At 39.9% G+C, this 27,422-nt stretch overlaps 1 protein-coding gene across 2 annotated transcripts in view; it reads right to left on the bottom strand.

Moving 5' to 3' along the window:
- Positions 1-27,196, bottom strand: part of LOC309629581 (proline-rich protein 23A-like) — a 74,522-nt gene extending 47,326 nt beyond the window's left edge. The window contains exons 1-2 of one of the 2 annotated variants that reach the window (XM_082393705.1): positions 18,309-27,196; positions 5,856-13,889 (exon numbers count right to left, since the gene is read on the bottom strand). In XM_082393705.1, the coding sequence (XP_082249831.1) occupies positions 12,620-13,390 (771 nt within the window). In that variant the 5' untranslated portion in view covers positions 13,391-13,889; positions 18,309-27,196 and the 3' untranslated portion in view covers positions 5,856-12,619. Of the gene's footprint in view, positions 1-5,855; positions 15,303-18,308 lie in introns of those variants that run through there. The other variant, XR_014245117.1, reaches the window with a different exon arrangement.
- Between the last annotated feature and the right edge of the window lie 226 nt (positions 27,197-27,422).

Raw genomic sequence — 27,422 nt, 5'->3', positions numbered from 1 at the left:
TTATTTCTTTTTCTAGCTTAATTACTCTGGCTAGGGCTTACAGTACTGTGTTGAATAGAAGTGGTGAGGGTGGACATCCTTGTCTTGTATGGGATCTTCCAAGAAAAACTTAACAGTTTTCTTCCATTGTCTATGAAGTTAGCTGTGCACTTTTCATATATAGTCTTTACTGTGGTAAGGTAAGTTGCTTCCATATCTACATTGTTGAGATTAAAAAAAATCATGAATGGATGCTGAATTTTTTCAAATGCTTTTCTGTATTTATTGAAATGGTCCTATGGTTTTTATCTTTCATTCTGTTAATGTGTTGTATCATATTGATTGATTTGGATGTGTTGAACTATCTTTGCATCTGAGGGATAAATCTCACTAGTCATGGTATATAATCCTTTGAATGTGTTGTTGAAGTTGATTTGCTAGTATTTTATTGAGGACCTTTGCATCTATGTCCATCAGGGATATTGGCATGTCATTTTCTTTTCTTGTGGTGTCTTTGTCTGGTTTTGGTATCAGGGTGACGCTAGTCTCATAGGTTAGTTTGAAAGTGTTCCCTCATCTTCTTTTTTTTGAAAAAGTCTAAGAAGAATTGGTGATAATTATTTGAATGTTCAGTAGAATTCACATGTGAAGCCGTCTACACCTGGGCTTTTCTTGTTAGGAGGTTTTTGATTACTGATTCAATCTCCTTATTTGTTATTGGTCTGTTCAGGCCTTTGATTTCTTCTTGACTCAGTTTTGGTGTGCTGTATGTTTCTAAGAATTTATTCATTTCTTCTAGATTATGCAATTTGTTAGTGTATAGTTGTTCATTATAGACCCCTAAGATTCTTTTTTATTTTTAAGGTATCTGTGTAATGTCTCCTCTTTCATTTATGATTTTATTTATCTGAATCGTATCTCTTTTTTCTTAGTCAAGCTCAGGGTTTATTGATTTTATCTTTTGAAAAAACAACTGAGTATTGTTGATTTTTAAAATTGTTTTTCTATTCTCTATTTGATTTATGTTTGCTCTGACCTTTAGTATTTCCTTCCTTCTTCTAACAAGGGGCTTTGTTCTTCTTTTTCTAGTTTGTTAGGTGTAAAGTTAGGATGATTTCTTTGAGATCTTTCTTCTTTTTGATGCAGGTGTTTATTGCTGTAAACTTCTGAGTACTGCTTTTGCTACATTCCATAAGTTTTGTTATGTTGTGGTTTTGCTTTCATTTGTCTTGAGATAGTTTTAAAACTCCATTTTGATTTCCTCTTTGACCCATGGTTGTTTAAGAGTGTTTAATTTTGTTGTGACATATTTGTAAATTTTCCCACTTTCTTGTTGTTATTGATTTCTAGTGTTATTCCCTTGTGGTTGGAATGATTTTCATCTTCTTAAATTTGTTAAGACTTGTTTTGTGACTTAAAGTGTCATTTATCCTAGAGAATGTTCCATGTGTGCTTGAGAAGGATATATATTCTTCTGCTGTTGAGTGGAAAATTCTATATATGTGTATTAGGGCATTTGGTCTATAGTGTTGTCCATGTTTGCTGTTTCCTTATTAATTTTTTAACTGGCTGGTCTATTCATTATAGAGAGTGAAATATTGAAGTCTCTTACTATTGTTGTTTGTTACCTATTTCTCCCAACAGATCTGTCAATGTTTACATTATATATTTAGATGCTTTGATGTTGGGTGCATATGCATTTATAATTGTTATATCTTCCTGTTCAGTTGACTTTTTATTATTATATAGTGACCTTCTTTGTCTCTTATTACAGTTTTTGACTAAAGTCTATTTTTTTTCTGACATATGTATAGCTACTTCTGTGTCTTTTGATTATCATTTGAATGAAATATCTTTCTTACTCCTTTACTTTCAATCTTTGTTAAAATTTCCTTAAATCTAAAGTGAGTCTCTTGTAGGCAGCCTACAGTTGGGTCTTGTTCTTTTATTCATTCAGCCACTCCATCTTTTGTTTTTAATTGGAAAGTTTAGTCCATTTACATTTAAAGTAATTATTGATAGGTAAGAACTTACTATTGACATTTTGTTAATTATTTTCTATCTTCTTTTTGTAGTTCACTTGTTCTTCTCTTCTTGTCTTGTTATCTTTCTTTGTGGTCTGATAAACTTTTTGTAGCAACGTGCTTTGATTCTTTTCTCTTTATCTTTTGTGTTTCTACTGAATTTTTTTTTTTTTTTTTGGTGTTTGGTTACCATGAGGTTTGCATTGAACATTTTATGATTATAGCAGTCTGTTTTAAGCTAATACCAATTTAAGTTCAACTGCTTGCAGAGACGCTATACTTTACCTCATCCTCCACTTTATGTAATTGATGGCAGATTCTACTTTTTTCTATATTGCTTTTCCATAACAAATTTCTGTGATTATAGTTATTCTTACAGTTTTTTTCTAATTTATACACTATTGTTAAAAGTTATTTCTGTGCCACTATTATTCTATACAATATTCTGTTTGTCTTTGTATTTACCTTTAGTGGTGAGATGTATACTTTCAAATGTTTTTGTGTGGCTTAGCATTTTTTTCATTTCAACTTAAAGAAATTCCCTTAGCACTTCTTGTAGGGCAGGTCTAGTGGTGATGAACTCCCTCAGGTTTTGTTTGTTTCATTTATAAAGGACAGTTTTGCCAGGTAAACTATTCTTGTTTGGCAGTTTTTTTCTTTGAATAAATCATCATAGTCTTTCCTGGCCTATAAAGTTTCTGCTGAAGAAAACCCTGATGGGCTTCCTTGTACATGACAAGTTGCTTTTAAAATTCTCTATTTGCCTTTTGATAATTTAATTATAATGTGTCTCAGCACAGACCAATCGGGGACTTTTCAGCTTCAAGAATCAAGACACCCACTTCCCTCCCTAGATTTGGGATGTTCTCAGCCATTATTTCTTTAAATAAGCTTTCTGCCCCTTTCTTCTTCTGGAACTCCCGCTAAGCGTACCTTATTTCATTTGATGATTTCACGTAAGTCTCATATGCTTTCTTCACTCTTTATTTTACTTTTTTTCTTTTTGTTTCTCTAACTGGATAATTTTAATGACCTCTTTTTGAGTTTTCTGATTATTTCTTCTACATTATTGAATCTTCTGTGAAGCTCTATATTGAATTTTTCAGGTTAGTCATCATATTCTTTAGCTCCAGGATTTCTGTTTATATCTTTTTTTATGGTTTCTATTTCTTTATTACAGCTTCTAATTTTTTAATGTATTGTTATCTTGATTTCATTTAGTTGTCTACCTATGTTCTCTCTCTTTTTAATAGAACATTTTATTTTATTTTTTAATTGGGGTATAGTTGCTTTACAATGTTATGTTAGCTTCTCCTGTACAATGAAGTGAATTAGCTATATGTATACATATATCCCCTCCCTCTTGGATCTCCCTCCCACCCCCACCCATCCCACCCATCTAGGTCACCACAGAGCACCAAGCTGAGCTCCCTGTGCTATACAGCATGTTCCCACTAGCTATCTATTTTACACATGGTAGTGTATATATGTCAATCCCAATCTCCCAATTCATCCCACCCCCTTCCCACCCACCCATGTCCACACGTCCGTTCTCTATGTCTGCATCTCTATTCCTGCCCTGCAAATAGGTTCTTCTGGACCATTTTTCTAGATTCCACATATATGCATTAATATACAATATTTGTTTTTCTCTTTCTGACTTACTTCACTCTATATGACAGACTCTAGGTCCATCCACATCTCTACAAATGACCAAACTTCGTTCCATTTTATGGCTGAGTAATATTGTATTGTGTATATGTACCACATCTTCTTTATCCATTCCTCTGTCGATGCACATTTAGGTTGCTTCCATGTCCTGGCTATTGTGAATAGTGCTACAATGAACATTGTGGTACATGACTCTTTTTCAATTATCGTTTTCTCAGGGTATATGCCCAGTAATGGGATTGCTGGCTCATATGGTAATTCTAGTTTTAGTTTTTTAAGGAACCTCCATGTTGTTCTCCATAGTGGCTGTATCAATTTACATTCCCACCAACAGTGCAAGAGGGTTCCCTTTTCTCCACACCCTTTCCAGAATTTTTTGTTTGTAGATTTTTTGATGATGGCCATTATGACCAGGGTGAGGTGATACCTCATTGTAGTTTTGATTTGCATTTCTCTAATGATTAGTGATGTTGAGCACCCTTTCATGTGTTTCTTGGCAATCTGTATATCTTCTTTGGAGAAATGTCTATTTAGATCTTCTGTCCATATTTGGATTGGATTGTTTGTTTTTTTGATATTGAGCTGCATGAGCTGTTTGTATATTTTGGAGATTAATCCCTTGCCCACTTGTTTTCAAGTCAGCTAAAGGGACTCATCTCACTGGTGCTGGACCCCACAGCTGGGGTGCCTAATATGGGGATGGAGCCCCACTATCTTTAGGGAGGATTCCCCAAGCCTATGGTATTTCTCTCCCTTTCTGGGTCACATGGTAGAAGTGTGGGTCCTAACTAGATTGCTTCTCCTCTCCTCCTACCAGATTTTGTGTGTATATTTTTATATAGCCTTGGTTGTAGAAGAGCCATTTGCCAGTCTTCAGATAATTTTCAGGGAGAGTTGTTCTATATGTAGTTGTAGTTTTGATGTCTTCATGGGGGGAGGTGAGCCCAGGGTTTTCCTACTCCATCATCTTGATCCCTTGTCCCATTGTTGGCATTTTAATAGGAGTTGCAATAAATCTGTAGATTGCTTTCAGTAGTATTGACATCTGAACAATATTGAGTCTTCCAACCCATGAACATGGGATGTCTTTCCATCTGTCAGTCTTTAATTTCTTTAAGCAATGTTTTGTAGTTTTTAGAAGACTTTGTCTCCTTGACTAAGCTTACCACTAAGTATTTTATTCTTTTTGATGTTATTGTAATCAGTTCATTTTTAAAACGTTCTCCCTACCAAAGTTGACTTAAGATTGTAACCAAATTGTCTGTATCATTATGAGTAGTTTCACTGAGAAATACAGCTAATATCAATTTGAAATTATCTGGTGCTACCAAGCAACTGTCTTGAGAGCACCAGAGATTATTTGAGTGAAAGGTGCAATCAGATTGGTTTTCATTCTTTTTTTTCAGGTGCTAATCATTGATGTTACATCATGGCATCTACGAATCCTTCCAGAGATTTATAGCAACATAACTTTGGGTAAGGGTACCTGTTTGGCATAATGATCTGCTACAGCATCTTCTTTATCTTCCAAATTGTTTCCTTCTACATGGAGTTCGACCTTTCCTTTTATTTTTTAAAATACTTATTTATTTATTTGGCTGCATCGGGTCTTAGTTGCGGCACGTGGGATGTTTAGTTGTGGCGTGTGAGCTCAGTAGTTGCAGCAGGAGGGCTGTCTAGTTGTGGTGCGTGGGCTCTAGAGTGGGCAGGCTTAGTTGACCCTCAGCATGTGGGATCTTAGTTCTCCGACCAGGGATCGAACCCATGTCCCCTGCATTGGAAGGCAGACCCTTAACCACTGGACCACCAGGGAAGTCCCTCAACCTTTCCTGTAGCCACCTCAATGAAGTAGAAGTGCATCTAAAAGTTCCTTAAGTTGTCCATTTTTGAGAGGATACCAGCAGAGGCGAGCACCCAAAGCAGCCAAAAGTCACGTACTACACCAAAAGCACACCTGCTATATGCATATGTTTAATTCTTGGTTTGGCTTGTTGACAAGCTGTAGTAAGTGCAATAAGTTCTGCCATCTGAAATGATTGTGTCTCAGGTGGAGGACTATATTCTAAAGGAGAGTTTAGATTACTGATAGTATATTCTGTTGATAACTTCCTGTTTCAATTTTGAGATATGATGCACCAACAAATAATATCAGGTCAGGTTCTCAATAGAAGTCTCAATAGACTCTCATATTAATCAGCTGGTTGAAAAGTGTCTGTTCTGTCATTAATAAAGTCTGTACTGAATGAGAAGCCATGATATCAAGCGAGGAGGCTAGAACCTGTTCAGCAGAAGCATCAACAAGTTTTGCACTGACAGATATTGCCATAAGACAAGGACAATAAACCCTTCCAACAGGGTCAAGGGTGAGAGTATAGTAAGCGATGTTTTTGGTTGTTTCTTTGTTTTTAGAGGTTGGGGTAGTAGATAAACACTGAACTGGCCATTTTAGTGATGTATAAAAAATTGCCTCTGACAGACTTCTACTAACAAAATCCTCATTTTTTGTACATCAAGCAGTTTCCCCTTTCCTTTATATTGTGAGGATATCAACCTGTTTTTTTAATGTATGCTCATTTAAAAGAATTGTATCCCTGAAGTTAACTTCTCAAATGGTTTATTTTTATTACTTATCTTTAAAAAGTAATATATTTATTTCTAAGACAGCTTTATGTTTGCAGAAAATTGAGTAGATACCACAGAGTCCCCATATACTACCCCTCTCCCACACAGTTCCCCTTATTATTAACATCTTGCATTACAATGGTACACATGTTACAGTTGATAAATCAATATTGATACATTATAATTGACTGAAGTCCATAGTTTACGTTAAGGTTCACTGTATTGTATAGTCCTATGGGTTTTAACAAATGCATAATGTCATCCATCCAGATAGAAGCATACAGAGTAGTTTCCCTACCTTACAAATCCCTTGTGCTCCACCTACTCACCACTCTCCCTCTAAACCCCTGGCACCACTGATCCTTTTACCTTTTACAGAAAGTTATATAGTTGGATTCACACAGACTTTCCAGACTGGCTTCACTCGCTTAGCAATATGCATTTAAGTTTCCTCCCATCCTTTCATGTCTTGGTAGTTCATTTCATTTCTTTTCTTTTTTTTTGTCTCTGAATAATAGTCCATCACATGCATATACTCCAGTTTAACTATCCATCTGCCTGTTGAGGGGCATTTTAGGTGCTTCTAGTTTTTGGAGCAATGGGTTTTTGATAGTTCTCATCAAGTTGAGTTAAAAATCTCAAGGGCTTGTCTAGATTGCTTATGCACAAATAGGCATAAGAGCTATTAGTAGTTAGACATGACTAGAGAAAGAGGCTGTCAAACAGCCTTCGTTGGGTTACAGAAGGCCTCTTCACATTGGGGTCCCCAGGAGAGGGTCTCTTACTTGGTGCTTAGTCAGCTCATTAAGAGGTGTTTCTTTCTTGGTAAAACTTGGCACCCGTTGTCTGCAGTACTCAGTTAAAAGCAGAAATACACTCAGTTGTCTCTTGTGAGGGGTCTAGGATGTGTTTGGATAGTCTTTAGTCTATCAGGAGAGAATGTTTTTCCCTCCTGAGATGAGCCATACTCTAAATAATGGACTGTATTTTGGCAAAATTATAACTTATATTTGAAACATTATGTCTCCTTTTTACTAAGCCTGGGGTGAGTCAATGGAATCCTTTTACAGGCTTCCTTGTTCTTTGAACAAAGTAGGAGATTATCTATGCATCATGTTAAAATCTGAATCACAAGGGAAATTTAGATCTTTTAAGTCTTGATTGAGGACCAAGGCAAAATAGAAGGGGGCTCCAGTATACTCTAGGGGCATGACTGTCCAGGTATGTTGTTGTCCTCTCCATGTGAAGACAAAGAGGTATTGACTGTCTTGGTCTAGAGGTACACTGAAAAAAGGCAGAATAAAGATTCAATAGAGTGAAGCAAGTGGCTTCAGGTAGAATTGATGATACAATGGTATTTGGGTTAATTTCTGTCAGGTAGTGAGGTATACATATTTTGTTGATGGCCTTAAGGTCTTGAACAAATTGATATCCTTGTCTGTTTGGTTTCTTTTCTTGCAGGATGAGTGTTACAAGGGTGATGTATGGGAAGACCTTTGTATATAAGGCATTCAACTGTAGTTTTGAGCTCTTCCTTTGGCTTCAAGGGATATTGGGGGAAGTTTGGGTAATGGTTTGGTAAAATGTATCTGAACTTTAATAGGTTCTGCTCCCATTATTTTTTCTATGTCACTGAAATTTCTAGCCCATAGAGGGGCACGTATGGTGTCAAGATCTTTATCAGGGGTATGTATCAAACATAGTGGGAAATGAGAAAGTATATTCAAAACAGACACAATTGTTTATGGATAGAGAAGTTTTCTGAAATTTCAAGAAACAGTGTGCTTCTAATATAACAATATAACAAACTCTGGTGTGCTTCTAATATAATAATTCTCTGTGTAATGAAACTTCTACCCTCTTAGATTTGCAGGTGTGTTGTCACAGAAGAGGAAGGAATGTTTCCAGTCAAAGGGATCAACAGTTACATATAAAGGCTGGAAGATAGGGAAAATCTGTGAATTATTTGAAATACTAATCACCTGTGTGGTATGTTTACACCAAGGAAGAGGCTGAGCAAAGGTGGCAGGGTTTAATATAGAAAGAGTAGCAGTTGTACTGATTTTTATTGGAAATGTTTCAGGTATGGTTTTTAGGAGACTTTGCCCAACTTTTCAGGCTTGTTATTGAACCCTTAGGTTTATTGTGGTAAGAGAGATCCTGCAGGTCCCTTCCTGGGTCAGTCCAGTCTGCTTTGCCATCCAGAAATGATCATCGGCAGTTCTGACCAATATGTGTATGAGTGATTTGTGTCAGGCAATTCTGGGGCTTACGCACCCAATAGAATGCTAAATTCTTCACTGAATATTTGCTGGTCTTCTCTGAATTTAGAGACATTTTTACAAATAGCTCTTAATTCAGCTCAGGTCCAAGGTTTAAGCTCTGAAGTTGTCTGAATACCTGGTGCATGGGGGTGGATCTTCAGAGGCAGCTGGCATTTTGGGTTCTTGGGAGGTTTGTTGGGCAAAGGCAGGGGACCTGGACAAGGGGAATTAAAAGAGGAGTCAATGGAATTCAGAAGGAGAGAGAATGGCAGGAGAAGAGGCATAGGGAGATCTGGGAAAGGCAACTGGAGGACTTAATAGAGAAATAAGTCTAGTTGTTTTTCAAATTGGTCATTAGCTTTGGCCAGAGAATGTTTTAATGAAGCAGCTTTTGGTTCATAGTTTTGTTTGGAAGCCTCCTTATACCAAATCAAAATATGCTGCCCATTGAAACTGAGAAATCTTCTTCCCTTCTTATCGAAGGAGCCTCTCAAATGAACAATATTGTTCAAGCCAAATCCTCCTTAGTGAAGCTACGTCATTTAAAGAGATAGGCACAAGAATGAGGAGTTGAATGAGATGACATGTAAGAAGCAGGCATCTTTCCTGGAAGAGTAGAAGCTTTACACTTAAACTACCCCATAAGAGCTGGCAGTGGTGGGTAAATGAGGTGCTTGTACATCTCATGACTTAGGCCCCAACATGACTTCTCTGAATGCAGACTCCAGAGCCTCCACCACCTGACACCAAAGAGAACACTCTTTCTGGATTAAAGCCAAACTTTCAGGTCGAAAGAAAATCAGGAGAAGAAAACCTCATTTGGTTTTATTGAATACCCATGGCAAAGTGTGTGCAAATGGATGCCAATCTGATGAGAACCGCAAACTCACAAGACTCTGAGGTTGACTCGAACAACAGGCTTACAGGACATAATTTTGTGTGCTACCCAGTGATTCCCTTCCTTGTGATAAGCAAGATTTTAAATCAGCACAGCGGAAAATGGAATAATGAAAGTGAACAAAAGGGCATAAAAATGAATGTCTGGATGCCACCAACGATGCCAAATAAATGGAATCAGTAACAAAACCTGGTACCAAACTGAAATAAATAGCTAAGGAACTCAATGCAATGAGAGAGTTTAGACATGGTGTTGACTTTACATACTGGTGTGGACACCATAAGCTGAGAGCAGCTTATGGCACAAGGTGCTCCATGGGTACCACACCTGGTCCAAGGCTGAGATTTATGGCAATGGGCAGTGGAGAGTATGCCTCACTGGGACCTCCAGTAAAACTAAAAATAAACTAAGGTTGCTCAGTGGAGAACAAGCAGAGGCTATTCTCACAGCTTGCTATATAGCAAGAGAGTCAGCCCCATCTCTTGCATTTGAGAGCTCATAGGCAGCTAAGGGATTAGGAAAGGTTTATAGTGGAAAAAGGGAGGGCTTGAGGTGTGTTTGAATGGAGGTTGTTGGCAGGGGAAAGCTAGAGGCAGGCTAACTAGAAGCAGGGAATTCTATGTAATTGATTTGATTTGTGAACTTTGTGTCTTAAGCATAGCATATTTGGCTTTCTTAAATTGGTCCTGAGTTGGAAGTAGGGATGAAAATTAGGGAGGCTGGCAGTTATTGACCAAGTCCTGATCATTTGGGGCCAGTTACCACAGAGGTTATGGCTTTGTTTCTGGACTGGTTGCTGCAAAGTTTGTGGGTCAGAATTCTGTTGTCATAAGTGGTCTGGCCATTGTCAGTATGTATATTCAGTCTCTCAGATCCTATTATCCCCAAGGCTACCAAGGAGTCTAATTTCTTAATGGCATCTCCTGCCATCACTGGCCAACCCTGGCCCACTGAACTCAATGATGCTGGTGCCTCTCCAGTGCCTTTCGGCCCTTGCACACTCCCACTAGCTGATATATTATTCAGCTTTAGGTAGTATATCCAGTGTACCATATCCATTGCTCTAAACCTTTTGATCCTCTATTGAATTATATTAAACTTAACTTTAGTTACTTGTCTGGTGGCAAAGGGAGGAGATGGGGGTAAATCTTGAGGTTGGTGCTTTTGTTTTGCCAGGCAGAGGCTTCTGCATCTTAGAGCAAGGTAGATGAGCAAGCTTTCACAGACAGTGGTGGGCCACTTCTGTGGCCAAGAGGACTAAAAGAGATCTGGGGATTCAAGTTATTCATGTGTATCTACGCAGTTGTCTCCATCCAGTGTTTCAGGGCTGAGTCATTCTGTGATCTCACCATTACAGATGAATGAATAAAGAAGATGTAAGAATGTTACTCAGCCATAAAGAGAATGAAGTTCTGCCATTTGCAATAACGTGGATGGACCTAGAGAGTATTATGCTTAATAAAATAAGTCAGACAGAGAAAGACATATACTCTATGTTATCACTTATATGTGGACTCTAAAACTATAAAACAAATAAATGTATATAATAAAACAGAAACAGACTTACACAGGTAAAGAACAAACTAGGGGTTACCAGTGGGGAGAGGGGCAAGACAGGGTATGAGATTAAGAGATACAAACTACTGGGACCTCCCTGGTGGCACAGTGGTTAAGAATCTGCCTGTCAATGCAGGGGACACGGGTCCGAGCCCTGGTCTGGGAAGATCCCACATGCTGCAGAGCAACTAAGCCCATGCGCCACAACTACTGAGCCTGCGCTCTAGAGCCCACGAGCCACAACCACTGAAGACGGCGTGGTTAGAGCCCGTGCTCCGTAACAAGAGAAGCCACTGCAATGAGAAGCCCACGCACCGCAGCTGGAGAAAGCCCGCGTGCAGCAAAGAAGACCCAATGCAGCCAAAAAACAAACAAATAAATAAACAAATAAATAAAAAGAGAGATACAAACTCCTATGTATAAAATAGATACGCAACAAGGGCACATTGTACAGCAGAAGGAAGTATGCTCATTATTTTGTAATAACTTTAAATGGAATATAATCCATAAAATTACTGAATTGTTTTGTTGTATATCTGAAACTAATAGTGTAAATCAACTATACTTCCAAAAAAAGACAGGGATGACCCTATTAACCATACCGTTCAATCTGTATTTGAAGTTAATAGCCAATAAAAAAAATTAAGGAAAAATAAGATTAAGAGGCTTGTCATAAAAAAAGAGACATACTCTCATTATTTGGAGATACTGTTATCTTTATCAGTCCAGCAAGAGAATTTACACATAAGTGATTACAGAAATTAAGTAATTTTTCTGGATACCAGGCCAACATAAGAGCAAATTTTTTCTATATGCCAGTAGCAATGTACAAAACATATTTGGATCTTAGAAGTATAAAAACACAGAATCTTTAGAATTACAAATTTTCCCTGGACATGAGAATTATATTAATAGCATGTAAGAAGAATGGAAAACAGTTGGTTCTTTTGGAAAAATACCCCCACAAACCCAGCAATAGAGGTAAAACTACTTGCCAACCTAGTCATTCAAAAACAGATCATTGTTCCTCATTCTGGGTTTTGTATCCAATAAACATTTGTCCACATACACCTATTGTCTACATCCCCCAAAGGGGCTAGAGCTGCCATCCAGAAAAGTTCAAAATGGGTAGAGGGTTGTCATAAAGTACCGGGGACACTAGGGTCAAAAATTCATTGAGCAAAATAAATCTAGTAATTACTCTGTTGGGGGAAAACGAGGGGAAGGGGCAGTGGTAGGGTACCCGGGAAAGGATGGCTCTTTAGAGAAAAGTGCTGGCACCTGGGTTTGAAGGGAAACAGGGGGTGGGGGGATAGAACTGCTTAAAGGTGCCCTGCCTAGAGAAAATCTAAGCAGCTGCCGGGCTGTCTGAAAGCACACTGTATTTCAAGAGGCTTTTCTTTGCCCAGGTGAGCTTTCTTCCCGGGGTTTTAGTCAGCCATGGACGCAAAATTTTCAAACGCAGCGTGCATCCAAAAGGCATCTGTCCGTTGTGATTCTTATCAGGTGTGCAGTGTACACACAACCCTTAGCAAGACTCTGTCCTGGTCCGCAGCCGGTGGCCAGGAATTGTGGGAGGAAGTTCATTCCTGGAACAGGCATCTCTAGGCCTTGCACGGAGTACCAAGCGGGCATTGGGGGTGCTCGTGAGGACCTGGACAAGGAGGGGGAGGTAGAGGTTGGAGTGGTGAGTCGGGGAAGGGCTCCGGAAGGTGGAGGTCCAGGTTGTCGTCGTGGTGAGGAGAGCCTCTCTCTGGACTAGTGTTGGGGCCCCAAGGCGAGGGCTCTGGGACTAGGCCCAACAGTTTGGGGTCGGACGCCCTTCCAGCAGAGAGGAGGAGCCCAGTAACTGTGCTGGCTGCTGCATCCATCCCAGCCAAAAGGAACTCGGCATCTGCGTCCTCCCCGTAGACCTCTTCTTGGCCAGCGATCTCTGGGACAGATTCATAGAAGAATCCCTGCTCGAGGGCGATGCACTCCTTGAGACCGCTCGGGAAACTGCCCTGTTCCAGGACAAGAGCTGAGTGGCCCTGCCCTCCCAGGATTTCAATGCCAGAGCCCAGGAGAGATCGAGGGACCAGCATGAGGATGCGATCTCCGAGAGACACCTGCATCACGGACGTTGGCTCGGGCTCCAGCACCAGGTCGACGTCGTCCAGGGGCACGTGCAGGGCACAGCCGTCGGCCAGAACCACCAGGGAGGTGAGTGCGCCTGTGGCCGGGGTTCCTGTCACGTTGTCCGGGTCGGACGCCTCCTCGAACTCGTGGCCCGCGGGCTCCTCCATTCGCCGGCGCTTGGCAGGGCCCGGTCCTCCGGGCTGCGGTCCCCACCGGTCCGCAGGGGAGGCGCTGGGGCTGCGGGGTCGGCTGCCCATCTTCTCAATGTCGCCGCGGGCCTGGGGCCTGGCAGAAGGCGAGGAAGGGCTGGGTCCTGCAGGCAGTGACAGATCGGTTTGACAGGTGAGGCCGACGCAGGGCGGTGGGGCGCAGGACTGCGGGACGAGGGAGGAGCCTTCGGAGCTCTGGGGGCGCCTCTCGGGATCCCTCAGTCCTGGCTTCTAGGGGAGCTGCTGGGCTCGGCTTTGCGTGTGTGAATCTTCAGGTCCTCACGTGGACTGGTTTGCGCAGGAGTGGGCCAAGGACGTTGTGAGTGACGCCGGCGGAACCTGAGTCGCAAAGCGTTCTCACGCTAAGCTCCGCCCCTTCCTAGGCTCCGCCCCTAGAAGTGGAGGCCTCTGTGTCGCCCAGTAGCCCTGGCTGTGGTGGGTAGTTTACTCTAGAGAAATACTTTCATAGGCCTCAAGGGGGCTGAGCAATCGTGCCGCTCTAGGACTAGGCTTCCTGGGTCGAGTTCCTGGCTTTCCTCGTTTTGACCTCAGATGCGGAAATTTAACAGGAAAACTGATTAAATTTCAAGTCCCACCAGTGGAACAGTGAGATGTAGTTCCCTCTTCCCATGAGACCTCGCCCTGGAAGTGACCTTTTATCTTCTTTTGGTCCAATAGTAAGCCTCTGTTTGCCTAAGTTGTTAATGACTGTCAGATCCTTGCAGCGTGTTGAAAGGGAAAGCGATGTTAAGGTTGAGTGTCTTAATGGCAGCCGCTGCCTGATCAACTTATATATCTATCAGTTTAGCACCACGATGGTCATCGTTACACTTCCATCAACTGAACGAAGAGCTTACTTTCTCTAATGTGACTTAACCCGAGAGGTGTATCTGTTGTAGCCCAATTTACTGATGATGAAAACGTCATGCTGAAGGACGAACCAATTTACCCAGGAGCCGGAAACTAGCCTAGCTGGGTCTGAGATGTCAGGCTCCCCTCAAGATGAGGCAGGCGGCAGCGCCTTTGATCTGAGTGTCAGTTTAAAGGTGAGTCTTTGCGGTGGATCCTGGTGACCAAGGGAAGGTGTGCCTCAGCTTCTCCAGTATTAATGGGAGAAAACATCCATTAATGATTTTGGAATAGGTAACACTTTCATCTGGTTTCAGAGGAAGGTGAAACATTCTTCCACTTCTGTCCTTTAACCACCTGATTGCTCACTTTGTCTTTTTTTTTTTTTTTTTTTTTTACAAAATAGTTTATATGCTCTCATTTTGAGGGCCTCGGAGCATTCCTTTTTACAGAATTACGTTTAAATCAGGCCTCTCTTGATGGGCATTTAAACTACTGGTGTGTGACTTGGCAGACACTGGCCTTCTCTGGCCAATTAGAGTAAAATGCAGATTCTTTGCCCCATCCCAGAACCACTGAGCAGAATTCCTGGAGTCATGGGCAGAGGAATTCTCTTTAAGCACCTCCACAAAGATTCTGTGTTACGCCAAAGTTTAAGATCACTGAACTTGTTTTCATTCAGCAGTTGAGGGGTTCAGGTACAAGGGTGGTTTGCACTTGAGGTCAGGTCCCTGCTTGCTGGCGACAAAGTCGCAAAGGGAACTCAAATTTCGTGGGCCCGAGTTCAGGGGTTTTCTCTGCACTTTTGGCTGGCATTCACTTTTATGGCTGGATTTCCGGTGTTCCTGGCTACAGGCCAAGAAATTCCCCTGTGGTGGTGACTTAGGTCTGGGCACTGGCTGGTGGAACCTGGGCCAGCTCTACACTGGTGTTGGGGGCCCTCCTGAGTTCCTGTGGGGCGCAGGTGGACGCTGCTGGCACCTACCTCTATGTTACCACGTGCTAGGAGTGTCTGCTGTGCTACTTTTGTTTGGCTAGAGGGTGGGGTGGGGAGGTCGGGGAGGGAAGGAGGGGGAATTTGTAGGAAAAAACTGCTTTGGTCCTGGAGGATTCTTTCCATGACCCTTGACACCCCATGGTTGGGGAATAGTGGGGGCTCCATTCAGGAGAGTGTCTGGACGCTCTGCATTGTAAGGGACAGATGGACCAGCTGAAAGCTGGCCAGGACACAGGGTGGGGCTCAGGGCTCCTGGCATAACAAGTATTGGGGCTCTGAACGCAGATGCGGCAGTCCTTAGCTGGTGCCACCCTGTGTCTGCTGCTCTCCTGACCTCAGCACTTTCACATCTGGGCTCATCGTTGTCCTGGGCTCTGTGAATCCTCACTGTGAGCTCTGCTTCCAAGGGAATGTGTTCCTGTCCCAAGACAAAGGCAGTTGCTGGAAGCCCGGTGTAGATACACCTGATTTCCTGTTCAGGGCAGCCCCTTTGTAATTGGGTGATCATGGGCAAGTCATTTCACCTTCTCTAACCTCAGTTTCCTTATATGTGAAGTGGGGAGAATGCCATCTACTGCGCAGGGGGGTTGTGAGATAATGTATGTAAAATGTTCTTGGAATGTGGTAAGTGCTTAGTAAATAGTAGCTATTCACTGTTTATAATGTTTATAACCTGTCTTTCCCACTTGACAGCGTCAGCCCTGTTCTCAGCATCTTAAAGACAGCTTGATGCAGCCGACATCCAATGAATGGTAAACAATATCCTCATCATCCTCATCATCCTAAAAAGGGTTCTGATCTGCTAGAAAGTACTTTCCCAGGTATTTTCATGGCGTAACATCTATATAATTGAGGAATGGCTTGCTGGGCACCAGATCAGATATCTTTTATTCTGCCTTATTTTTGTTTACTCTAAGATGCCCAAAGACTGTCAGGATAGATTATCAGGCCCACACACTGGGCTTTCTTGGGTCAATCAATATTGCCTAACCATCAGCATGAACTGCTTGAACCACTGTGGGGCCTGAATTAACAAATAAATCCTGGTCCTGGGTAGGGTACAAGATGGCTGCCGACAGTCCCATTGGGAGAAGAAAAGTGAGGGAACTTGGGTATAGGAAGCCAGGCACAAGATGGACATACTGAGTGGGATTCAGGAGTTTTCTCAGCGTTGGGCATATGGGCACAGTGAATGCTTTGAGACTCTGAGGCAGAGGTCCAGGGCTCTGGCCTGACAGTACTCTTGACATTGGCTCTAATGAGGGCCATTCTGATATTCCCTATGAATGCCTAACTAACTTATTAAAATTCCTATTTATTTTTATTCACTTTAGGAATAATACCTGGATACATATTTTAGAAAATGTAAACAGCATAGTTAAAGCTGTAGCTCCCTTCAACTCCCCACAAACTCCTAGTCCAGTGTTGATGTGACAAGATCATTTTCAATGTATTTACACACGTAACACAGGCAATTTGTTTTCTTCCTGGAAAGGCAAAGTATTATGGGTCTTTTTCTGCAATACGTTAGAGCTTATTACTATTTTGGTATTGTCATCCACAAAGTACATAATCTCTTCTATCTTTATTGGAGAGAACTTTTCCAATGTGCAATACTGGCTTTTATATGAAAATGTTGTATAAGAAAAGGCAACTTCACATATCTCTTGTACAGCAACACCTTTTCTTTGCCTGAAGCAGAAAGATGATAGTGGCTCACTCACTTTCTGCTTATCTCACAGTAATTCTGGTTAATTCTGGTATATTATGTTGTGCTTTCTTTACTTCCTGAATACATTACTGAGGGTTGAATGGCATTATTATTACTGAAGTATTCCAATGATTAGGTATGATGATGGACTATGTGATCACAAGATCATTAATCTCTTACTATTTTAAGAATGACAAAACTGTCCTTGAAGTAGTTATTTGGCCTTTTAAAGGCTGAGGCTGAAGCTGAGGCTAAATGGCCGTTTGCTTGTTTTTAACCAAATACTTGGGCTTTTCTGTTATAAGTGAAAGGTAATGATTTCTGTATCTTAATTTTGTATTCAGCTTCCTTATGGAATTCTTTTCTTTTTTTTTTGTTATTTTTCAGGTTTACAATCATATGGTATGCAAATGGTCTTATTTTCCCTCCTTTCAAAACTTTAAACATCTAATTCCTTTCTCTCATTTAATTTTGTTGCCTAGTATCTCCAGTACAATGTCAAATACTAGTGGAAAAGTGGCATCTTTTTCTAGTCTAGACTTTTGTGGAACTCGTGCTAGTGTTTATCTATTCAGCATGATGCTGGCTGTTGCTCAGAAATAAATGTCATGTCGAAGATGCATTAATCTCAGGGGGTGGAGTCAAGATGGCCTACTAGGAGGACGGGGAATTCGTGTCTCCTCACAACTAGGGCACCTACCAGGCACTGGTGGGGGACCACAGACACCTAAGGGGACGTGAGGAACCCCCAGCGACTGGGTAGGACGTGGGGCATAGGGGGAGTGAAGGGGGAGGAGAAGTGGAGGCCAGATGGGACTGGCACCTCTGACGGGCAGCTGGGGGAGAGGAAGGGATCCCACACCCGAAGGGGCAAATTGGGGAACAATTGGGAGGGCAGAGGATCAAACGGGAGTGTGGCCAGGTTTCCCCAGCCCACTCAGGCCCCCGGGAACCTGCTGAGATCCCGGGCCTGATCCTCTGCCCACCTAGGTCCCCTCCAGCCACGCGGGTCCTGAGGGGGTGGGAGGGAGGGAAGGGGGAGCAAAAGTAAAGGCCGGGCCTATGGGACTGGCACCTCTGAGGGGCAGCTGGGGGAGGGGAGGAGTTCCTACACCCAGTGGGACCCACCCACGCTGTTAGGGGTCCAGCAGTGACCCTGGGGGAGATGGTGGGGGAGAGGCACGAAGGAATGGAAGGGAATGCGGCCAGTGCTTTCCCTGTCCACTTAGGCACCGGGAAGCCTGTTGGGCTCCTGGGCCTAATCCTCTGCCTACGGAGCCTCCCTCCTGCCCTGCAGAGCCCAAGCCCCGCACCTACACCCCCACCCAGGGCCCCACCTCTACACTCGGAGACCCCCTCCAATGTGCTGGGCCTAAACCCCACCCACACACCCTCACTCAGGGCCCTACCTCCAAACTCCGGAACTCCACACTCCAGAGGCCCTCCTTTTGATGGGCTGCCTCTCCCCTTACGCACAGGTCCTAAGCAGAGGCCCCGCCCCATGCTTGAACGTAGCCCCGCCTAGGCCCCGCCCCACGCTCAAACGTCACCCCCCCACCCGCCTAGGTCCTGCTCCACCCTAAACCCCGCCCCTGCCTAAGTTCCACCCCCACCTAAACTCTGCCCACATAGCCAAGGCTTTTTTTTTTCTTTTTCTTTTTTTCTTCTTTTAGATTGGGGTTCTGTTTTACCTTCTTGATTCATTGTTGTTGATATTTTAATATTTTTATTTTTTCCTATTACATCTTTCATTTTTCTAATTTTATTTTATTCTTTTTTTAATTTTAATTTAAAAATTTTATTTATTTATTTATTTTTGGCTGCATTGCGTCTTCATTGCTGCGGGTGGGCTTTCTCTAGTTGCAGCGAGCGGGGGCTACTCCTCGTTGCAGTGTGCGGGCTTCTCATTGCAGTGGCTTCTCGTTGCGGAGCACAGGCTCTAGGTGCACGGGCTTCAGTAGTTGTGGCATGTGGGCTCAGTAGTTGTGGCTCGCGGGCTCTAGAGCGCAGGCTCAGTAGTTGTGGTGCATGGGCTTAGTTGCTCCGCGGCATGTGGGATCTTCCCGGACCAGGGCTCGAACCCGTGTCCCCTGCATTGGCAGGTGGATTCTTAACAACTGCACCACCAGGGAAGCCCTATTTTATTCTTTATACTTTGTTATTATTCTCTCCTTTTGGCTTGTTTCCCCCCATCCCCTTTTTTATTCTTTTTTCTGTTGTGGTTTTAGTTTACCTTGTTGCAGTTGTTTCAATTATAGTTTTATTTTTCTTAATATATTTTTTATCTTTCTAATTTTATTTTGTTTTTTATTGTTTGATATTGTACTGCTCTTTTTTCTCTTTTTCTTTTTTTTTTTTTTAACCAAACCACGAAGCTTGCAGGATGTTGGTTCCCAAGCCGGAGGTCAGGCCCGAGCTCCTGTGGTGGGAACTCCGAGTCCAAACTGCTGGACTAACAGAGAACCTCAGGCCCCAGGGAATATCAATTGGAGTAGTGCTCCCAGAGGTCCTCATCTCAGCACCAAGACCCAGCTCGATCCAACTGGCTGCAAACTCCAATGCTGGATGTCTCAGGACAAACAACCAGTAAGACAGGAATAAAACACCACACATAAAAAAAAAAAGAAACGACAAAAAAATATGTTACAGAAAAAAGAGCAAGGTGAAAACCTACAAGACCAAATAAATGAAGATGAAATAGGCAACCTACCTGAAAAAGAATTCAGAGTAATGATAGTAAAGATGATCCAAAATTTCAGAAAGAGAATGGAGAAAATATAAGAAACATTTAACAAGGATCTAGAAGAACTAAAGAGCAAATAAACAGTGATGAACAACACAATTATTGAAATTAAAAATACTCTAGAAGGAATCAATAGCAGAATACCTGAGGCAGAAAAATGGATAAGTGAGCTGGAAGATAAAATGGTGGAAATAACTGCCAGGGAACAGAATAAAAAAAAAGGAATGAAAAGAATTGAGGACAGTCTCAGAGACCTCTGGGACAATATTAAAGACACCAACATTCGAATTATAGGGGTCCCAGAAGAAGAAGAGAAAAAGAAAGGGTTTGAGAAAATATTTGAAAAGATTATAGTCAAAAACTTCCCTAACATGGAAAGGAAATAGTCAGTCAAGTCCAGGAAGCACAGAGAGTACCATACAAGACAAACCCAAAGAGAAACACGCCAAGACACATATTAATCAAACTATCACAAATTAAATACAAAGAAAAAATATTAAAAGCAACAAGGGAAAAGCAACAAATAACATACAAGGGAATCCCCATAAGCTAAACAGCTGATTTTTCAGCAGGAACTCTGAAGGCCAGAAGGGAGTGGCAGGACATATTGAAAGTGATGAAGGAGAAAAACCTACAACCAAGATTACCCTACCCAGCAAGGATCTCTTTCAGATTTAATGGAAAAGTTAAAAACTTTACAGATAAGCAAAAGTTAAGAGAATTCAGCACCACCAAAACAGCTTTACAACAAATGCTAAAGGAACTTCTCTAGTCAGGAACACAAGAGAAGGAAAAGACCTACAAAAACAAACCCAAAACAATTAAGAAAATGGCAGTAGGAACAAACATATCAATAATTACCTTAAATGTAAATGCATTAAATGCACCAAATGCACCAACAAAAGACATAGAATGGCTGAGTGGATACAAAAACAAGACCCTTATATATGCTGTCTACAAGAGACCCACTACAGACCTAGGAACACATACAGACTAAAAGGGAGGGGATGGAAAAAGATATTCCATGCAGATGGAAATCAGAAGAAAGCTGGAGTAGCAATTCTCATATCAGACAAAATAGACTTTAAAATAAACACTATTACAAGAGACAAAGAAGGACACTACACAATGATCAAGGGATCAATCCAAGAAGAAGATATAACAATTGTAAATACTTATGCACCCAACATAGGAGCACCTCAATACATAAGGCTAATGCTTACAGCCATAAAAGGGGAAATTGACATTAACACAATAATAGTGGGGGACGTTAACATCCCACTTACACCAATGGACAGATCATCCAGACAGAAAATAAATAAGGAAATGCAAGCTTTAAAAGACAAATTAAACAAGATGGACTTAATTGATATTTTTAGGACATTCCATTCAAAAACAACAGAATACACTTTCTTCTCAAATGCTCATGGAACATTCTGCAGGATAGACTATATCTTGGGTCACAGATCAAGCCTTGGTAAACTTAAGAAAATTGAAATCATATCAAATATCTTTTCCGACCACAACACGATGAGAGTAGATATCAATTACAGGAAAAAAAACTGTAAAAAATACTAACACATGGAGGCTAAACAATATGCTACTAAATAACCAAGAGATCACTGAAGAAATCAAAGAGGAAATCAAAAAATACCTACAAACAAATGAAAATGAAAACACGATGACCCAAAACCTATGGGATGCAGCAAAAGCAGTCCGAAGAGGGAAGTTTATAGCAATACAATCCTATCTCAAGAAATTAGAAACATCTCAAATAAACAAGCTAACCTTACACCTAAGGCAATTAGAGAAAGAAGAACAGAAAAACCCAAAGTTAGCAGAAGGAAAGAAATCATAAAGATCTGAAAAGAAATAAATGAAAAAGAAATGAAACGATAGCAAAGATCAATAAAACTAAAAGCTGGTTCTTTGAGAAGATAAAATTGATAAACCATTAGCCAGACTCATCAAGAAAAAAGGGAGAAGACTCAAATCAACAGGATTAGAAATGAAAAAGGAGAAGTAACAAGTGACACTGCAGAAATACAAAGGATCATGAAGAATTATTACAAGCAACTCTATGCCAATAAATGGACAACCTGGAAGAAATGGACAAATTCTTAGAAAAGCACAACCTTCTGAGACTGAACCAGGAAGAAATAGAAAATATAAACAGACCAATGACAAGCACAGAAGTTGAGATTGTGATAAAAAATCCTCCAACAAACAAAAGCCCAGCACCAGATGGCTTCACAGGCGAATTCTAACAAACATTTAGAGAAGAGCTAACACCTATCCTTCTTAAACTCTTCCAAAATATAGCAGAGGTAGGAACACTCCCAAACTCATTCTACAAGGCCACCAGCACCGTGATACTAAAACCACACAAAGATGTCACAAAGAAAGAAAACTACAGGCCAATATCTGTGATGAACATAGATGCAAAAATCCTCAACAAAATAATAGAAAACAGAATCCAACAGCACATTAGAAGGATAATACACCATGATCAAGTGAGTTTTATCCCAGGATTGCAAGGATTCTTCAGTATACACAAATCAATCAATGTAATACACCATATTAACAAATTGAAGGATAAAAATCATATGATCATCTCAATAGATGCAGAAAAAGCTTTCAACAAAATTCAACACCTATTTATGATAAAAACTCTCCAGAAAGTGGGCATAGAGGGAACCTACCTCAACATAATAAAGGCCATATATGACAAACTCACAGCCAAGATCATTCTCAATGGTGAAAAACTGAAACCATTTCCTCTAAGATCAGGAACAAGACAAGGTTGCCCACTCTCACCAGTGTTATTCAACATAGTTTTGGAAGGTTTAGCCACAGCAATAAGAGAAGAAAAAGAAATAAAAGGAATCCAAATTGGAAAAGAAGAATTAAAGCTGTCACTGTTTGCAGATGACATGATACTATAAATAGAGAATCTAAAGATGCTACCAGAAAACTTGTAGAGCTAATCAATGAATTTGGTAATGTAGCAGGATAAAAAATTAATGCACAGAAATCTCTTGCATTCCTATACACTAATGATGAAAAATCTAAAAGAGAAATTAAGGAAACAATCCCATTTACCACTGCAACAAAAAGAATAAAATACTTAGGAATAAACCTACCTAAGGAGACAAAAGACCTGTATGCAGAAAATTATAAGACACTGATGAAAGAAATTATACATGACACAAACAGGTGGAGAGATATACCATGTTTTTGGATTGGAAAAATCAACATTGTGAAAATGACTATACTACCCAAAGCAACCTACAGACTCAGTGCAATCCCTATGAAACTACCAATGGCATTTTTCACAGAACTAGAACAAAAAAATTGCACAATTTGTATGGAAACACAAAAGGCCCCGAATAGCCAAAGCAATCTTGAGAAAGAAACACGGAGCTGGAGGAATCAGGCTCCCAGACTTCAGACTATACTACAAAGCTATAGTAACCAAATTAGTATGGTACTGGCACAAAAACAGAAATATAGATCAATGGAACAGGATAGAAAGCCCAGAGATAAACCCACGCACATATGGTCACATTATCTTTGATAAAGGAGGCAAGAGAAAAGACAGCCTCTTCAATAAGTGGTGCCGGGACAACTGGACAGCTACATGTAAAAGAATGAAATTAGAACACTTCCTAACACCATACACAAAAATAAAGTCAAAATGGATTACAGACCTAAATGTAAGGCTAGACACTATAAAACTCCTGGAGGAAAACATAGGCAGAACACTGTTTGACATAAATTACTGCAAGATCCTTTATGACCCACCTCCTAGAGAAATGGAAAGAAAAAGAAAAAGAAACAAATGGGACCTAATGAAACTTAAAGGCTTTTGCACAGCAAAAGAAACCATAAACAAGACGAAAAGACAGCCCTAAGAATGGGAGAAAATATTTGCAAACGAAGCAACTGAGAAAGGATTAATCTCCAATATATACAAGCAGCTCATGGAGTTCAATATCAAAAAAGCAAACAATCCAATCCAAAAATGGGCAGAAGACCTAAATAGACGTTTCTCCAAAGAAGATTTACAGATTTCCAAAAAACACATGAAAAGATGCTCAACATCACTAATCATTAGAGAAATGCAGATCAAAACTACAATGAGGTATCACCTCACACTGGTCAGAATGGCCATTATCAAAATATCTACAAACAATAAATGTTGGAGAGGGTGTGGAGAAAAGGGAATCCTCTTGCACTGTTGGTGGGAATGTAAATTGATACAGCCACTATGGAGAGCAGTATAGAGGTTCCTTTAAAAACTAAAAATAGAACTACCATATGACCCAGCAATCCCACTACTGGGCATATACCTGGAGAAAACCATAATTGAAAGAGAGTCATGTGCCACAATATTCACTGCAGCACTATTTACAATAGCCAGGACATGGAAGCAACCTAAGTGTCCATTGACAGATTAATGGATAAAGAAGATGTGGCACATTTATACAATGGAATATTACTCAGCCATAAAAAGAAACGAAATTGAGTTATTTGTAGTGAGGTGGATGGACCTAGAGTCTGTCATACAGAGTGAAGTAAGTCAGAAGGAGAAAAACAAATACTGTATGCTTACACATGTATATGGAATAAAAAAATGGTTTTGATTAACCTAGGGGCAGGACAGGAATAAAGACACAAATGTAGAGAATGGACTTGAGACACGGGGAAGGGGAAGGGTGTGCTGGGACAAAGTGAGAGAGTAACATTGACATATATACACTACCAAATGTAAAATAGATTGCTAGTGGGAAGCAGCCACATAGCACAGGGAGATCAGCTTGGTGCTTTATGACCACCTAGAGGGGTGGGATAAGGAGGGTGGGAGAGAGATGCAAGAGGGAGGGGATATGGTGATATATGTATGCACATAGCTGATTCACTTTGTTATACAGCAGAAAGTAACACAACATTGTAAAGCAATTATACTCCAATAAAGATGTTTAAGAAAAGATGTATTAATCTCTTGCTGTTTTATTGTACTTTTAATGCTTTATTTTGAAATATTTCCAAAATTACAGAAACATTGCCAAAATAATATAAAGATCTCTCATTTATCCCTTATCAACATTTAACATTTTGTCACATTTGCTTTGTTATTCTTTATTCCTGTCTCTCAGAAAGACCACAGGAGGTATATGGTGATATATATATGTATTTTCCTTGAATCATTATTAAGTTTTATATATTAGGACTCTTTACCCCAGATTAGTTCAGTGTATACTTGCTAACAAGAATATTCTCTTATATATCTTTAGAACATTTATCAAATTAAAAATATTTAACATTGATGCCATGATTTAATCCACAGTCCATTCTCCAATTTTGTCAATTGCACCAATAATGTCCTTTATGATATATCTCAATCTATATATCTTTGTATCTACTTTAAAAAATTTTTATTTCATTATTATTTTTCCCTCAGCTTTATTGAGATATAGTTGACATATAGCACTGTTTAAGGTGTACAGCATAATTATTTGACTTATGTACATCATGAAATGATTACCACAGTAAATTTAGTGAAAGTCGTTCATCTCCTATAGATACAAAATTAAGGAAGTAGAAAAAAATATTTTTTTCCTTGTGAGGAGAATACTTTGGATTTACACTCTTAACAACTTTAATGTATAACATACAGTAGTGTAATTATGTTTATCATCTTATACATTACATCCCTAGTACTTATTTATCTTATAACTGAAAGTTTGTACCTTTTGACTACTTTCATCCAGTTCCCCGCCCCCCCCCCTCTTTTTTTTGCCTATAAGATGCTGGTCAGGATCATGTATTGCTTTCAGGTGTCATGTCTCCATAGTTAACTTTTATCTGGAACAGTTCCTTAGCCTTTTGTTGTTTTTCAAGCCATTAATATTTTTGAAAATTTTAAGTAGTTATTTCTTAGTGTTTTTCAATTTGGGATTCTCTGATGTTTCCTCATAATAAGATTAAAGTTATGTATTTTTGCCTTAAACACTAATAAGTGATCCTGTGTCTTTCTCTGGAGACACATCATATACATTTTTTCTTCACAGGTGATGTTAATTTTTCTTTTTTCAACTTAACGCTTATCAGTAAAGTTATGGAGTTGGGCAACCATCATCAGAGCCAGTTTTAGAACATCATCACCTCAGAAAGTTCCCTTATGCCTATTTGAATTAAATCCTTCCTCAGAACCGCAGATCAAGGTAATTGCTGATTGCCTCTGTCTCTATAAATTTGCCTTTTTTACTAGATATTTCATAGAAATGAATCATTCAATGTGTAGTCTTTTGCATCTGGCTTCTTTCAATTAGTATACTGTTCTGGAAGTTTATTCCTACTGTAGCAGTTGTTATCTATGTTTTATCCATGTTGTAGCATGTTGTATCTGTCGTTCTTTCATTTTACTTGAGGAATAGTATCTACTGTATGGAAATACCACATTTTTTTGTACATTCATCACTATTTGGACATTTGGATTATTTCCATTTGGGGGCTATTATGAGTAATGCTGCTATGAACACTCCTATACATGTCTTTGTGGGGACATATGTTTTCAGGTCTCTTGCATAGATTCCAAGGAGTGGAATTCTTGAGTCAAATGGCAAGTTTATGTTCCACTTAAAAATAAACCCATGGAATGGTTTTCCAAAGTGGCTGTACCGTTTGACATTCCCACCAGCAATGCATGTGGGTTTCAGTCTTTCCTCATTCTCACCAGCACTTGGTATTTTGATTATAGCCATTCTAGTGAGTGTGTTTTGGTGTGTCATTGTGGCTTTAGCTTGCATTTCTCTAATGACTAATGATGTTGAATATCTTCTCATGAGTGTATTAGCTAAGCCTATGTGGTGTATCTTTTATGGTTAAGTATCTATTCAAATCTTTTGTCCATTTTTAAATTCTCTCATTTGCCTTATTTTTGAGTTGTAAAAGTTCTTTATATGTTCTGGATACAAGTCCTTTATCTGATATATAATTGCCCATATTTTATCTCATTTTATGACCTCTCCTCCCTTGTTTTATCAAGTTATAATTGACATATTAGTTTTAGGTGTATTTAAAAAATTTTTATTGGTGACTTTTGATGTGCAAGCATTTACATTTTGATGACCCTCAAAATATCAAATAAAAACATGGATTGTAACTTTGGTGTTGAATCTAAGAACCTTTTGTTCAACCAAGGTCATAAATATTCCCCCCTCCCTTTTTTAAAATAAATTAATAGTTTTAGTTTTTATATCTAGGTCTATGATCCAATTTGAGTTAGTTTTTGGTCTATGGTGTGAACTAATAGTTTAAGTTTAGTTTTTGAATGTATATATTCAATTGCTAAAAAGACTATGCTTCTTATATTTAATTGTCTTGGCACTTTTGTCAGAAATAAATTGACCATAAATATAAAGATTTGTTTTTGACTCATAGTTCAGTTCTATTGACCTGTTGTATGACTACTCATGTGCCAATACCACACTGTCTTAATTATTGTATTTTTCTGAATAAGATTTCAAACTGATTAGTGTAAGTCCTTCAACTTTGTTCTTTTTAAACGTTGTCATTGCAATTCTAGGTCCTTTGCATTTCCATATGAATTTTAGTATCAGTTTGTCAACTTCTGTTTAATGCCTGCTGGATTCGTGTATACCTCAATTTGGGAAGACTTCCTATTTTGACAATATTCAGTCTTTCGATCATGAACATGACTTCAATCATGAATCATAAATATCTCCCTATTTATTTAGATCATCTTTATTTAATC

Source organism: Balaenoptera borealis (genome assembly GCF_965194805.1).
Source record: "Balaenoptera borealis genome assembly, chromosome: 5".
Classification (NCBI taxonomy): Eukaryota; Metazoa; Chordata; class Mammalia; order Artiodactyla; family Balaenopteridae; genus Balaenoptera; species Balaenoptera borealis.
The sequence above is the reverse complement of the archived record's forward strand: the minus strand, read 5'-3'. Positions and strand labels throughout refer to the sequence as shown.